The sequence below is a fragment of the Biomphalaria glabrata genome, chromosome 7, assembly GCF_947242115.1.
Source record: "Biomphalaria glabrata chromosome 7, xgBioGlab47.1, whole genome shotgun sequence".
In the NCBI taxonomy this organism is placed as follows: Eukaryota; Metazoa; Mollusca; class Gastropoda; family Planorbidae; genus Biomphalaria; species Biomphalaria glabrata.
This window is the reverse complement of record NC_074717.1, coordinates 24139828-24156869: the sequence shown is the minus strand read 5'-3', so window position 1 is coordinate 24156869 and position 17042 is coordinate 24139828. Positions and strand designations below refer to the sequence as shown.

General features: G+C 36.9%; 1 protein-coding gene across 3 annotated transcripts in view; it reads left to right on the top strand.

Moving 5' to 3' along the window:
- LOC106052405 (protocadherin-11 X-linked-like) overlaps positions 1 to 16674 on the top strand; it is a 240552-nt gene extending 223878 nt beyond the window's left edge. For all 3 annotated transcript variants that reach the window (XM_056034424.1, XM_056034425.1, XM_056034426.1), the window contains one exon: positions 13631 to 16674. In XM_056034424.1, coding sequence (XP_055890399.1) covers positions 13631 to 14640 — 1010 coding nt within the window. In that variant the 3' untranslated portion in view covers positions 14641 to 16674. The remainder of the gene's footprint in view (positions 1 to 13630) is intronic.
- Positions 16675 to 17042: the final 368 nt, after the last annotated feature.

Sequence of the window (17042 nt, the reverse complement as noted above, 5' to 3'; positions counted from 1 at the left end):
TATTCGTTTTTTTTAATTAAAAATTAATTGTGTGAGTACTATTTATTGTTGGCAAAGAAAAACATTGCGGCTCTTTAAAAACTTTAAAATTTGGTAAATTGTAATTTTTGGCTCTTTCGACTCAAAAGGTTGCCGACCCCTGCACTAGGGTCAGTTGTTTTGGTCTGATACAGGTCAAGGTACAATTACGAGTGGTTAATGTCTATCTAGTGAAAATCAAATATTTCATTTTGGAAAAAAAAAGCTGATGTTGTTTAGAAAGCTTTCTAGTTGCATCATGTAGGCACGCCTCTGACAGGGAGGCACCCAAGATTAGTTTACAGTGTCATGTATATCAGTGATGCCCACCCACGGCCCGAGAGCCACATCTGGTCCTTGTCGATGTGCTATTCGGCACCTTAACATTCCGCCCACTGAGGATAATGACGTCACTAAGACTCGATTTTTTTCGGTAATGCTGAACGTGACTTGCAAGTAGGACAGTTACATACCCCCCCCCCCTTCCCCAGTCTGAGAATGGTTGGGTATCACTGATCTATATTGAATACATCCTTTCTTGAAACAGAATCATTTCTATTACAGTTTGTATCTACTCGAGGTGCCTTGCACTGGTAGACCTTGCTTTTGTATCTTCTTCTTGTTGTTGTAAGTGTCAGACGTATGTTCAGAACTGAAGATTATAGATAGATCAAACTCCCTGCAACACGCCAGGTGGCGATTAAGATAGGAATTTGAAGCAGCAGATATTAGACTAAATCTCTTTGATAGAGACTAGATTAAGAGTGTGATCAGGGCCCAGTTGACCCATAAGCAAAATGTGCTTAGCTCCCCCTCCCCCCAATCCTCTAACGTTTGAATTTATATTTTATATGTAAGTGTTTATGTCGGAATCAAGGTAGACAACTTTCATTCTTTGCAAGTGATGTTTCTTAGAATGTATGTTTGTATGTGTATAAAAGAAACACGTAACATACCGTGAGTCCATTACAAGTTGTATTTAGGTCTTGTTAGGTCTTGTTATCTTGGTCTAGACAATTCTTTAAAACAGACCTTTATGTAAGTTCTTAAAAAAAGACTTTGTCTAGACACATTTAGCGGTCAGACAAACAAAAGCTGTCATTCTTTTTTACTTCTTTCTTTTTAAAAAAAAAACCCAACTAGAAATGGACTTCGTATTGGTCTATTGGTAATAGATAATGTCATATCCGTGTTATACCAACACTCCTGTCAAGATGGCCGACTTAGAAACATCAGTATGTAAAGAAAGATGAGCATTTTTTTATCCAAATTAAAACAGTTATTAAAATCATAGTGAGACAATGTCGTTCAAGCTAAAGGAGAAATGTGTCCGCTTGTAGCAATAACATAGAATGTTTCACTTGTAGCAATAACATAGAATGTTTCACTTGTAGCAATAACATAGAATGTTTCACTTGTAGCAATAACATAGAATGTTTCACTTGTAGCAATAACATAGAATGTTTCACTTGTAGCAATAACATAGAATGTTTCACTTGTAGCAATAACATAGAATGTTTCACTTGTAGCAATAACATAGAATGTTTCACTTGTAGCAATAACATAGAATGTTTCACTTGTAGCAATAACATAGAATGTTTCACTTGTAGCAATAACATAGAATGTTTCACTTGTAGCAATAACATAGAATGTTTCACTTGTAGCAATAACATAGAATGTTTCACTTGTAGCAATAACATAGAATGTTTCACTTGTAGCAATAACATAGAATGTTTCACTTGTAGCAATAACATAGAATGTTTCACTTGTAGCAATAACATAGAATGTTTCACTTGTAGCAATAACATAGAATGTTTAACTTAGAGCAACAAAGTTTCTTGTTTCAGTTTCTGGACTTAAGCTTGACTTCTGAAAGAAATTGACATTTTATTGTAAACTAAAACAGACATTAAGCACTCACACACCCAAATTGATAAATACAAACATAAGCTTAAAATAATATAAATACACAGGCCTACATAAACACAGGACATCCGAGACTCGAGCTGTGCTCAGATATATAAACAAAGTGCATCAGATACACGTGCTGTGCTCAGATTCATAAACACAGCACATCAGATACACTGGCTGTGTTCAGATTCATAAACAGCTCATCAGATACACTGGCTGTGCTCAGATTCATAAACAGCTCATCAGAAAGATGGGCTGTGTTCAGATTCATAAACAGCACATCAGAAAGACGGGCTGTGTTCAGATTCATAAACACAGCACATCAGAGACACGAGATACGCACAGATACATAAACATGGCACATCAGAGACAAGGGCTGTGATCAGATACAATAATCCTCCCAGGGGGAAGGAACTGATTATTTGTCAGACAGGGGAGGGAAAGAAATGTCTGGCATCAGATATTAATATTAGAGCGTGAAAAAAAATATAAAGAATGGAGTTTTGGGGGATATTGGAGAAAAAGGGTGGGTAAGAGGGTTGTATCACATTATGTAAGCCCAAGTCAGATATACAGGCTGCAAGAAAAACAAATTTTTTTTTTTAGGGGGGGGGGGGGGGCCGGATGGATCTTCTCTTTGAATATTTTGAAAATATAGAGTTTGCTCCCCTGTTAGTCAGTTGCAACATTCAATTCGCTGGTTAAAAAATCGATTGTTCTACAAATATTTCATAATTAACGTCTAATCCTTAAAACAATCTCTCAAATCTCACAGATTAAATTTACCAAAATTTAAATTTACTAAAAATTTATATTTACTAAAAGTTTAAATTTACTAAACGTTTAAATTTACCAATTTCGCTCTTGTTTATGAAATGATACAAACTCATGACAATGTAAAGGTCCAGGCTATAAGTACATAGCGCAATGCTAGGCATTTATTTCATCCCTTCACGCCGCAACCAGTGCCAGAGGGAGGTTGAGGTTGTCAAATGTCGCTTATCTACATCACATCCTCGTTACCCGTCGGCCATAGAAAAAGATGAGCTTTACATTATCTGACTTTCAAACAGATCGCAGGTTTTGAAAGGTTCATTGTGACTTTATGAATTGAAACACAATTCTAAGCTTTCATTATTTTAGACATCCACAATAAAGTTATTTTTCTGAGGAATCGATACAAAAATGTGAATGAAATCCGAGGTATCGTTTGAAACTTTCTAGCGTACATAGAATCTTAGAACCTTGAGCATATTATCTTTGAACATTGGACATATTATCTTAGAACCTTGGGCATATTATCTTAGAACATTGGACATATTATCTTAGAACATTGGACATATTATCTTAGAACATTGGACATATTATCTTAGAACATTGGACATATTATCTTAGAACATTGGACATATTATCTTAGAACATTGGACATATTATCTTAGAACATTGGACATATTATCTTAGAACATTGGACATATTATCTTAGAACATTGGACATATTATCTTAGAACATTGAACATATTATCTTAGAACATTGGACATATTATGTTAGAACATTGGACATATTATCTTAGAACATTGGACATATTATCTTAGAACATTGGATATATTATCTTAGAACATTGGACATATTATCTTAGAACCTTGGACATATTATCTTAGAACATTGGACATATTATCTTAGAACATTGGACATATTATCTTAATGTTTTTTTGTTTTTTTTAAATACATCTTTATTTCATTAGCCATGCATATAACAGTTACAAGAACGAAAACTAGAAACTAATGTCTAGATCTCTATCAGTCATAAACCGAATCTTCAGGGAGTTTTGTCTAAAGTGTAATTTCGTTTTTAAAGTATATCAACTCATAATGTCTAATAATGTCTAGATCTCTATCAGTCATAAACCGAATCTTCAGGGAGTTTTGTCTGAAGTGTAATTTCGTTTTTAAAGTATATCAACTCATAATGTCTAATAATGTCTAGATCTCTATCAGTCATAAACCCAATCTTCAGGGAGTTTTGTCTGAAGTGTAATTTCGTTTTTAAAGTATATCAACTCATAATGTCTAATAATGTCTAGATCTCTATCAGTCATAAATCTAATCTTCAGGGAGTTTTGTCTGAAGTGTAATTTCGTTTTTAAAGTATATCAACTCATAATGTCTAATAATGTCTAGATCTCTATCAGTCATAAACCCAATCTTCAGGGAGTTTTGTCTGAAGTGTAATTTCATTTTTAAAGTATATCAACTCATAATGTCTAATAATGTCTAGATCTCTATCAGTCATCAATAGTATTTCTAGAGAGTTTTGTCTGAAGTGTAATTTTGTTTTTAAAAGAGATTGCGGGGCTCTATGCGAAACGGATTGCGCGGGGCCTAGTCTGGGTAGGATAAAGATAAGAAAATTAAGATTTTTTGTTAGAAAATAAATTCGTTTTTGCATTTTATTCATATTTTACTAAGTGCAAATTCAAGATCAAATTAACTTTCAAATCCATCTACATTTCAGATCTGCCTCTTAGATTTACTATAAACTATCAAAATATCGCTTTTGATTTTTTTTTAAGAGATCGCGATAGATTTAGATCTATATTTGTATGCGAGTGACTATTACAGTAACTTAAGTATTGGAATTTACTGTTTTGGTTAAAATTCGCCCTATTAACTGAAAACTGACAATGCCTTTTTTTTTTTTATCGCGAGTAGGATTGGCGTTTTCCATAATGAATGACACACCAAAATTACAATTTTGTCTATTTTTCAGAACATTTTTTGAGTTTTCAGGATATTTTAATAATTTCAGAAGATTTTCATGACTTTTTTTCGTATACTTTGCAATTTCAGGAGATTTCCAGGAGCTCCTTGAAAATCAGGAGACCGCGGAAACCCTGTTATAAGTTAAAATGGTTTAATTTAATAATTTACAACTAGAGTTAGCGCGGGGCCTATGAAAGTGCGGGGCCCACTGCGGCCGCATAGGTTGCAGTGCTCAAAGACCGGCCCTGCTTGCGGAAGCTTCAGTTCAAATTCAAGTCTTAAAACTTTTTGTATATAAGATACATTTAAAAAGCTATGAGGTTAATCATCTCCCAGAACCCACTTCCTTTTCCTATCCTGGTCCAGACAAGTGATAGGATCGTAGTGCATTGAAAAGGCTAATAGCATGGAATTGTGATACATTAAAACAGTTAGTAAAAATATTTCTAATTCTACAGATTTATTATTGTTAGTCTAGATCTTACAAATATAATTACATGACTGATCCAAAATAATTGATACAATTACACTTAAACCATGCATTTTTTAAAATAAAGTATTTTTATATTTACATTTTGTAAACAAAGCTTATATTAACTCTCTCTGTCTGTCTGATACAAAGCTTATATAGGTCACTTCCCATTCAAGTTGAAATTTTGCAGTTATTCTCTGTCGGTAAAAAAACACATTAATCAATAAAGTTTTAACCAATTAGTTATTTCATTTGTGATAATTAAATAATTGTGTTTAATATAAAAAGATGATAAATCTTACATGTTGAGAGATATTTCAGTACTTGTGCTGTTCTCTCTTTTTTAGAAGCTTTTTTCTCTTCTAAAGACTTTATGTATATTTTGCTTGTTTTGAGCCTTTTCCAAATGTTATAAACCAAATGGATGTACAATTAATAACCCAACAGTTTAGTGAATAAAACCCAGTCACAATAAAGTCTGTCAGGTTTGTTTTAATTTGACTAATGAATGATCCATACGTCATCAAACTTTCTATTTAGCAATGCGTGACCTAAATATAAATGACCTGAAGATATCATGTCAGTACTAACCATCAATGGCCCAGACATTATCTCATTATTCGGAAACATTAGCCTCCTGAATGAGTTCCTATCAAATTCGATTGTAATAGTCTAATGCCTCCATGACCAGGAATAATTCCTCCGATTGTAAACAAATAAAAACACACATGCACGCACAGATTCCTCTCACAGTTCCACCCCCCCCCCCCACATCCTTTTTCCTCTTGTGTATTTTCTGTTGGTTACTATAAGGGGCGGTAACTTTAGAACCAGCTCCAGAGGGGTTCAAGTCATTGTGATAATTCGCCACTCACACAGGAATCAAGCCCTGTGGAGGCTCTCGTGTCGTCCTTCGAGTACCCTGACCTCCCCCCCCCCTCCCTAGCACAACTTTATTTGTTTTCTTTTTAACTTTGAGAATCTCATTGAGGCTTCAACGTTTGCCCAGAGACTTGGGACACACCAACAGGCTACTAGCCGGCAGCACCCCGCCTTGTAATGAGACATCTCGGAAGTGTTTTGAAAGCGTATTATCCCTCTTTTTTTTTTAGCCCTCCCCCCCCCCCTTTTTTTTTTTCTTTCTATCAACATTTCTGTTTCCTTTGCCCCCACTCCCACCCCTTTCTATTTTCTAGTCGCTACCATTGACTTGAAAGAATCTGAAGTTTTTCAGCTGAGAAGCATTACTCAAGAAATAATGGTCCCTCTTGGCTGCTTTATCTCGCTGTCTTTTTAAAGTGCGCACTTCAAAAAGAAAAAAAAAAGGGGGGGGAGTGTTAGGGTTAAGTACAAACTTCAATAGCTAGTAGAGGAGGGGAAAGGTCCAGTCATGTAGCAGACGACCTTGAGTTCAACTGTTTACGACGGTTAACGAGAGTGTCATATGGCCAACACAACGATCAACCGCTTTTCTTTCTACATACATGTCTTTGGAGAATGTATTTGAGAACCTGAGATTCCGAAAAGTGAAAAAGAAATGTAGGATTTGAACTTAAAACCTTTGTTTTCGAATCATTTCCCACTCGATCACCCAGACTTTTTTTTGTTCAAAAAATAATAACTGACTACAGTCCTTTAAAAACTTGGACATAAACAAAAGTGAAAGTCAACATATTTCTTCCCATCGCTAACTTCAAAGAAAACAAAAAGTGATTCAATGCCCCAATTGTTTCTAATTTTATGCAAAGAAGTCTAGCTTTTCTATTTTATATCTTAAACAAGGTTACAAAGACAGTTTGGGTGGAGACACAAACTCAAAATCGGTCCCTGAAGTGGTCCATCCAGCAAGGTAAAAAGGCAGGTTTCAATATTTTCAGAACGAAAATCAGAATGAAATTCTATCAAAGATAAATGACAGAGAAGAATGGAGAAAGAAGGTTGACGGATCTTGTGGGGTGCACCAGCGGTCCACACACCAAAGGATAGGTGAAAGTGAATGTGAAGTTAGAAGTGAACCTGGCCTAGCTAATGTCTTATAATGAATATATAATTGCTCTAATTGTTTTGTAAAGGGACAATCTCTTATTCCTCAAGAAAAATACATTTCCGCAAATAAAATTTTTCTTTAAAATTTATTTAGTTCAGTGTTCTATCATTTAGCTATGCTGCTGCAGTTCACGCGATAATATGAAAACTACTTATTAATTGTTGTTTTAAATTATGTCCGACTTATATGCATACTAACTAGATTTTTTCTTTAAAAAATAAAATAAATTTTTGTTTGTGTAAATGTAGTAATTAGTATAACAAAACTTACTTAACTTAGCAATACAAATGTAAAAAAAATATTTTTTTTTTACAAAAACTCTAAAACCCTTTGCATAAATGTGTTAAAAGTATGTTAAATAGTCACCTCCCCTACTAAGGAGCCTCCCGGGTTTGTTATTATTAATAGTGAATAGTTGTAGAAGTGTATTTCTATGAAAAAACTGCTTGCATAAGTGATTTAAAAAATTTGATTTTTCGCTTTCAGAAACGAAAAAGTAGCCGTTGTATCAGAACTTTGAATGGTCTAAAATATTATGATGTCGGATTTTCACTATCTTTTCTAGTTTACGAGATCTAAACGGGACGGACGGACAGACGGACAGACATTCCACACAAAATAGCGTTTTTTCCCCTTTCGGGGGTCGCTAAAAATTCGAACACGTTTATTAGGCATGTTCAAGTAAGCCACAAAGTATAATTAGTTTAGTAGCACAAGATAACATCTTTAAATAATATAATTGATGCGTTAATTAGAGGTTCCCTGTCCTAAATAACTTATGAAGAGCTATATTAGCTCTAAGTCAATGTTCTACTGATAGATTCTTTTTCTATTTTTTTTTAACATTAAAACCCTAGAGTCATACCAGAAAGAGAGAGAGAGAGAAAGAAAAGAGAAAGAGACAGTTGCAGTTGGCATTATTTATAGATACTATGACGTTTTCAATTATTCTGGCTCACACCTCAAACGTCTATTCGAGATAATGTTATGATAATGACTATATATTCCGGCATTTATTCTTGTCAAAAAGAGAAGCCCTTGTTTTAATTTTTAGTGTTCTAAATATAGTTAAAGTGAGACGTCACGTGACCAAGACAAAAAGAAAGACTTGTATAGATTTATTTACCTAGCGTGACGTAGATGAGTGGTGTAACACCATCTCAATACATCGTTTCAATTGAGCAAAAGGAAACTAAGAGAGCAGAATGACATCTTTGTAAAACATTAGACTAGAAACATCATGGACACCCTATTGACGTTGTGCTTAGAGATTGTACATGGTGTTTAGTGTGCCTGAAGGAGACTCTATTGTACAGGGTGTCTAGTGTGTCCGATGGGGACTCTATTGTGAATGGTATTTTGTGTGTCTGAAGCAGACTCTATTGTACATGGTGTCTAGTGTGTCCGATGGAGACTCTATTGTGAATGGTGTTTATTGTGTCTGATGGAGATTCTATTGTACATGGTGTTTAGTGTGTCTGAGGGAGACTGTATTGTACATGGTGTTTAGTGTGTCTGATGGAGACTCTATTGTACATGGTGTTTAGTGTGCCTGAAGGAGACTCTATTGTACATGGTGTTTAATGTGTCTGTTGGAGATTCTAGTGTACATGGTGTTTAGTGTGTCTGATGGAGACTATATTGTACATGGTGTTTAGTGTGTCTGATGGAGACTCTATTGAACATGATGTTTAGTGTGTCTGATGGAGACACTATTGTATATGATGTTTAGTGTGTCTGATGAAGACTATATTGTACTTGGTGTTTAGTGTGTCTGATGGAGACACTATTGTACATGGTGTTTCGTGTGTCTGATAGAGACACTATTGTACCTGGTGTTTCGTGTGTCTGATAGAGACACTATTGTACCTGGTGTTTAGTGTGTCTGATAGAGACACTATTGTACATGGTGTTTCGTGTGTCTGATAGAGACACTATTGTACATGGTGTTTAGTGTGTCTGATAGAGACACTATTGTACATGGTGTTTCGTGTGTCTGATAGAGACACTATTGTACATGGTGTTTCGTGTGTCTGATAGAGACACTATTGTACATGGTGTATCGTGTGTCTGATAGAGACACTATTGTACATGGTGTTTCGTGTGTCTGATAGAGACACTATTGTACATGGTGTTTCGTGTGTCTGATAGAGACACTATTGTACATGGTGTTTCGTGTGTCTGATGAAGACTCTTTTGTACATGGTGTTTAGTGTGTGATGGAGACACTATTGAACATGATGTTTAGTGTGTCTGATGGAGACACTATTGAACATGATGTTTAGTGTGTCTGATGGAGACACTATTGTACATGGTGTTTAGTGTGTGATGGAGACACTATTGAACATGATGTTTAGTGTGTGATGGAGACACTATTGAACATGATGTTTAGTGTGTCTGATGGAGACACTATTGAACATGATGTTTAGTGTGTCTGATGGAGACACTATTGTACATGGTGTTTAGTGTGTGATGGAGACACTATTGTACATGGTGTTTCGTGTGTCTGATAGAGACGCTATTGTACATGGTGTTTAGTGTGTCTGAGGGAGACTCTATTGTACATGGTGTTTAGTGTGTCTGAGGGAGACTCTATTGTACATGGTGTTTAGTGTGTCTGAGGGAGACTCTATTGTACATGGTGTTTAGTGTGTCTGAGGGAGACTATATTGTACTTGGTGTTTAGTGTGTCTGAGGGAGACTATATTGTACATGGTGTTTCGTGTGTCTGATGGAGACACTATTGTACATGGTGTTTAGTGTGTCTGAGAGAGACTATATTGTACATGGTGTTTAGTGTGTCTGAGGGAGACTATATTGTACTTGGTGTTTAGTGTGTCTGAGGGAGACTATATTGTACATGGTGTTTCGTGTGTCTGATGGAGACTCTATTGTACATGGTGTTTAGTGTGTGATGGAGACACTATTGTACATGGTGTTTAGTGTGTCTGAGGGAGACTCTGTTGTACATGGTGTTTAGTGTGTCTGAGGGAGACTCTGTTGTACATGGTGTTTAGTGTGTCTGATGGAGACACTATTGTACATGGTGTTTAGTGTGTCTGGAACTTGTCCACAATTATGTTCTGTGCTGCCTGGAACTGGATGACAATAGTACACATGTACTGTGTAAGTTTCTGTTTAGAACGTATGAGAAAGACACATTTCTTCACCAATGATCGAATGAGATCAAATTGATGGGCTGAGACCGAGCGTAAAAAAGAGGATGTGAAAAAAAAAAGATAAAAAATAGGGAGGGGGGGGGGAAGTATTTTTATAAAACATAATGGGTTTGATTAATGTGATTTAAAGACGAGCTATTACTGAAATTATATCAGAGAATTAAGTGACTAGAATTATTTGCCAATTAGGAGTTACTGTTGAATATGAAGATTTGTTGTACAAACCGTTATAATTACTATTATGATTATTACTTTATTCTTAAGTATTTATAAACACAGTGTAAATAAATATTTGGATATTTACATACAAATATTTAGGAAAGTCTAGAATATGAAATCTCACATCTCACATGGAGGCAAATCAACCAGCCATTTTGACGTGATTATTTCTCATGGAAACACAGCCCCCTCCCCCCGAACTCATGACTATAAGTAAGATCTAGTTACAGTTATACGAGTGACATTAGTTCAATGGGTACACATTCACTGTGTTTCATTCATATAAAACATGTTGTGAACTTGTAAACCAAAATAGTGTTAATCAATACACACTGTTTATATTGTGGGTAAAGGTGTTTAGATCCATCAACACAGTAATGCTGATAGATCACTATATCTGTGTCGTGTGTAAAATGTAAGTAGACCAGAGAATCAACATAGCGCACAGCAGATTTCAACTAAAGCTTTTAGTAGAACATGTGTAATTAAACAAGCTTCTCTATCTATCTATCTATCTATCTATCTATCTATCTATCTATCTATCTATCTATCTATCTATCTATCTCTCTATCTATCTATCTATCTATCTATCTATCTTTCTATCTATCTATCTATCTATCTATCTATCTATCTATCTATCTATCTATCTATCTTAAACTCTCTATTTCTCTTCTGATAATCACAATTTCGCGATACTCTTTCACCTAGTGCTCCACTGGCAAAATAGAGAAAATGGAGGAATGGATGGGAGTATGGAAGATTAAGAGAATTTGAAAATGAGACATTGGTTAAGAAGATGGGAGGTTGACAAGATGGGAGAATATTAGGATGGGAGGCTGACAAGATGGGGAATGTTAGGGTGGAATCTGACAAGATGGGAGAATGTTAGGATGGGAGAATGTTAGGATAGGAGAATGTTAGGATGGGATAATGTTATGATTGGAGAATGTTAGGATAGGAGAATGTTAGGTGAAATGTTAGGATGGGAGGTTGACAAGATGGGAGAATGTTAGGATGGGAGGCTGACAAGATGGGAAAATGTTAGGATGGGAGAATGTTAGGTGAAATGTTAGGATGCGAGGCTGACAAGATGGGAGAATGTTAGGATGATAGTATGAGAGGTTGGGAGGATGAGAGTATGGGATGGTGAATGGGTGGGAGCATGTGTATTGGAGAATGTGAGGATGAGAGAATGAGGATTGGAGGATGGGAGGAGGAGATTGTAAAATTTGAGAATGGGAGGATGTAAGATTGAGAGTATAGAAAGATGAGAGAGAAGATAGGAGGACGGAATGACAGAAGAAAGTGACACAAAGTGGTTGGAGTGAGCTACAACAATAACAACAAGTTCTGCTCCGAGTCTACACCATTGCTTTCAGTTGACGTTTTATTGGAATATACCAAGCGGGGAAAAAAGTCAATCGATCACCGTCTTTTGACTGTAAGGGCCGGGTGAGCGCTGGGTAGACATCCGTTACGGCGTGCGAATGTCACATTGGTACATGGCATTTGTATGATGACACTAACGTCACGACAGAGAGGTGGGGGAAATGAAGGAATATATTGAACACAATAAAAAAAAAAAAGAAAGGAAGAATGAAGCAGAAAGGAGTGTGAAGAAAAATAGCTAATCGAATAGCTCACCTGAACAGGTGATAAATGATGGTAAATATCTGCCACCCCGAGGTGGTAAGTGGGATAGATGGGTGGGGGGGGGAGAGTTGGATTACATTATTAGAAACCAAAATCGTTACCTCTAGAATTGTATTGATACCACAGATTTTGAACTGCTCTCGTCGATTCCTTGACACTTCTGCGTGATGTGAGAGATACACCTGACGACGTCATTTGACAACTTCCGACATGCTTTCCATGTGTGCATTCTTTTAGAGATGAAAGTAATACTCTCTCTGGGTCTAACCAGACTCGACACTATTGTGAACATATTTGTTGATTCTATCCCTCTTGGCGTTGTGTTTTAAAATCTTATAATGTCTAGCTGATTGGTATACACCCCTGGGCTACTATCAAAGGGGCACGAGTTCGAAACCCGACTAGAGCTAAGCTGTGTTTGCTGAGGGCTTAAAGGCAGCAAGGGAACCTTCTCACGGGAACCTTCTCACGGATACCTCCTCACACCCCTGTTAACAAAAGGGATTAGACCTTAACTTGAAAAGGCTCGCAAATAAAAACAAATCAAAAACTTCTTTTTTAGCGATCATTTACCGTCCACAACATTATACACCTACTTTAATAGTTTTAATTGACACTAATATTGTAACTTGAATGTGGACACCACATTTTGTAAATTACTTAAATAAAACCCAAGTTATATTTTCATAAATAACATCTTTCTTATTTTGTTTTCAAAATCATCAAGCACTTTTAGGCTTTGACTTTCCTAATTTGACTTCATTGAATGAATTGATATTGATCATTGACTACGGCCGTTACAGAAGTTATATTCTTATAAACAGAGCCAAAAAATTTCGGACTAGGAAAAAAAAATTATTTAAGACATTCTCAATAGCGTTTGTTAGGAAGGAATTCAAGGGAGGAAATCAACTTTTAGTGACAAAATGGGTTTGCGTAGAGTTACAATTCTATTAGCGCTCATAGAGAGCCGGGTTTCCTCCCTTGGTTGGACAGTAATTGCTTTTCCCGGGACACTAACAAAGTTGACTATTGTAAGGTCAATTTTCTTCTTTTTATTTTCTCTCTTAATTTTGTCTTTCAAATTGATGATTGTAGAACAAGATGTTGACTAAGTTTAACCTGGTTCTATTTTGTCTGCTACCATTTGTGATTAAGTCCCTTTATCTAAGCTTACGCCTAAAAATAGGCATGGTGAATACTTTATAGCTTAGGCTGGGTGAATGAGGGAATGATAGATTCTAGCGACGGGAGGAAAAAGATGTCCTATTACTCTTCTTCCAAATTGTCTTGTAATTTTGTCCCCATTTCTGGAATATTCTGGAAGACCTACCCTAATTATCTTCCCATTTTTTTTTTTCTATTTACAGACGATTCCGGATGTCTCATCTCGCCCAGCCATAGTATCCTGCGAGGAAACACGTCTAAAGGTCAAGGCAACTATTCGAGACCACCTTCCGGTTCAGGATTCGATCGCCCGCCGTTTCTGATGACGTTCCAGTCCTCTTCGGAGAACGGCGCTACCAACGGGGGCGTGAACGGAGTCGGCAGCTCCTCCAACTACGGCACCAGAAAAGATCAGGGAGGTAACCCAACGTCTCCGAGGCAAGTCAGCTACTACTCGGCCAAACCAGGACCAGGAGACAAGTCTAAACAGTTCGACAAGGAAACTTCGGGCAACAGAACGTATCAGAACTCTGGCTCTGAGCACGATAGGTATAGAGAAACGACCATGAAGAAATGCATTGATGACGGATATATATCAAACGGGTCCAGCAGTCAAAAATTTCTCAATCACACGAATGGTTTTAAAAAGTTCAGTGATAGACTTGTTAACGCCTCGGGTAAAGGGCGTGATGCGAGACTGTGCTCGGAGCCTCCTGTATCCGGAAACGGCGGAAAAGGCGCCACATCACCTTCTTATAACACGCCCATGCAGGAGACAGGCTTGACCCCGTCGCCTAGCCCAGTGTCTCCGAGCATGATGTATATCAACAACAGCCGCCCTCTCATTCCTCGCAGCGCCGACACCACCCTGCGCTCCGACCACAGCCAGTTCAGGTACCCTCCGTCTCCCAGCTATCTGCAGACGACCAACCCCAGCCCCCACTCCTTCAAGCAGGCCAGCTGCCCACAGCTGTATAAGAACAGCAATCTGCAGGACCCTCACTCCCAGGGCACCCTGCCGGCCTCGAACAGGTCGCGGGCGTACAACGCGCACGAGATGCCTTTCTCTGGGCCATCCATGTCGCTCCAGGACATCCTGAACGAGAGCCTGGAAGGACCTGAAGACAGCAACACAACCACCACTTCTGGGAGCTACACTATCGACCACGAAGAACTAACTGTGGACCTTCCACCAACGGACGTCTTTGTCTAACCTAGCTCAAACTAATTCTTCTACAGATAGTGTGTGTGTGTGTGGCCCAAAGAACTACATAGTCATTTTGTACTATAACCAACACATACAGCTACCATTATTTATCATGTCGTCATCAAGCTAGCATTCCGTGCTGTTTCCATACTTTTCTTTTATTCCGCTTATCCCCCTTGGCTGTTTTTTTTTTATTCCTTCCATCAGGCTATAGATGGCGCTGCTCTTCAACTTAGACAATTGGACTACATCCACGTCACACTGTTGCCATCTTTGATGATGAGTATATCAATGTTCAACTGTTGCTATCTTTGATGATGTTCAACTGTTGCTAAGACGCTAATTATTTTTTTATTTTTACTGGCATATTTCCTACTGAAATCGTATTCCAATGACTTGCTAAATATACATGATTCAAACTGTTTATACTATATAGTGTGTGTTTTATTTATAGCTCAAATTCACTACTAAGAGAGGCAGTATTACTGAAGACTGTAGCAGCTTGTTTCATTTAATGTGTATATTGACATTATTTTCTTCTAAGAGTGTCCACTACATTTTTTTTTAAAATTCACCTTTGTTTTGTATTCGACTGTGTTATTGTGTTTTGAAATAACGTTTATATATGTTTTATTTTATTTGTAATGATGCTTTGAACTCGGTGATTAATTTCTAATTCATTGTACTTATACCAGACTTACCATATTATACTAAACACACGATACTTACTGTACCATACTTACCATTACACTCTTGCCATATAATACTTAGCATTCAGTACTTAACATACCATAACTTTGTTACTATAATATTAAGGCGCTGTCTTCGATTCTTGAGATAAAGGATTGAGTACAGTTTTAAATGTGACCACGTAGACCCAAGTGCAACCTTTATATTTTGCCACATAAGATGCAGACAAATCAGTTGTCCTTAGGTGGTTCTACGTAAGTTCTCTTTTCTTCGCCTGCGTCTGTCTGCAGCAAGGACTTTTCTTTGGGCCTCCTATACGTGTCTCTCGACCACCTCTTCAACGGTCTCTCTAGAGTTACTTACTTACCTTACTTATCATATTATACTTATCATGTAACACATATCATTCGTGACCTAATATACCTTAACACAACATTCTTTACCACTACTTTTCCATTTTCGCAATATTCAACGGTAAATAATTACTACTAAAAGAGTTAAAGCCATCTTCGACAGCTCTTTCTGACACTCCAATAACAAGTGCATGAATTTATAGTTTATTTCAAAGTGCTCAGTCCATAGATAGGTCTCACACTATGCATAGTTGTGTTATGGTAAACGCGTTGTTAACACTTGTATTTTTAAAACTTGAATTGCATATAAGCAGCGGACCACAGTTAGTCATCTTTAAAATCTCACATTTGATAATCACGGCAGAAAAACATTATTTTTTTATTTATTTTTTTTTACTATTAATTTTGTGAAAATCTTAAAAAAGGAAACATTATTTTTCATCTAGAGTTCCATCGATAAGATAATTTCAGAAGACCGACAACAATCTCGGATAAAATCAGCAAAGCAAACCGACATGGATTTCAAAAATGTGATGTCACTTCCGCCCCAATGATTCCAGGTGAAGCGGACGAGATTTGAATTGAAAAGCTCAGTAAATCAGATCTTTGCAGTGTACTCACGTGACTTTCAAATGAATCTGTTTGAAGATTTGAATTCTCTCTAATCATGCTTTTTCTAAAGTGTGTACATTTTCTGATTAAAAGTAACATGCTCATGTCTGCGGAATAACAACTCATTTTGGATTTTTATAGGCTGTGGGCTAAAATATTATTTTTTTTATTATATACAAACATAGATTTCTTAAACAATTTTCTTTGTTTCACTTTTACGAATGATCCAAAGGCTACAGTAATCGTTGGCCCAAAATGATAATGCAGTTAGTCAATAGGGCCTTTATCAAAGAAAAAGTCACCTTAGACTAATATCTATCATGTGTTCGTTTAATAAGATATTTTGTTTGTTTATTTGATATGTAAAATATACGCAGAAAGCTACCAGGTCACCAGCATACACAAAGAAAACTAAGACAGACATTGTGTTCACCAGAGCTCATGGTCAATAGTCAGCATTGCGCATGTCTTGACTAGGCTTCTGTTTGCCAGAAGTGGATTTTGTGGCCGAGTGACTTAAACTGAGACCATTCGTCATAGAAGGCCTCAACACTGACATGCAAACGTCACAACCTGTGGGTAGTTTAGACCAATAGCTCGTTGCCACATAGTACAGGCCTGTGACAAGCCTTTTATTACGATTGGTCTCGTTCAAACTGCTTGGGTACTTATTAAGGGGGGATGAGATGTGTTTGCCTAAAGGCAGCACGAAACCTTCTCCCAGATATCTTCTCTCCCCCCCCCCCTCAGCGC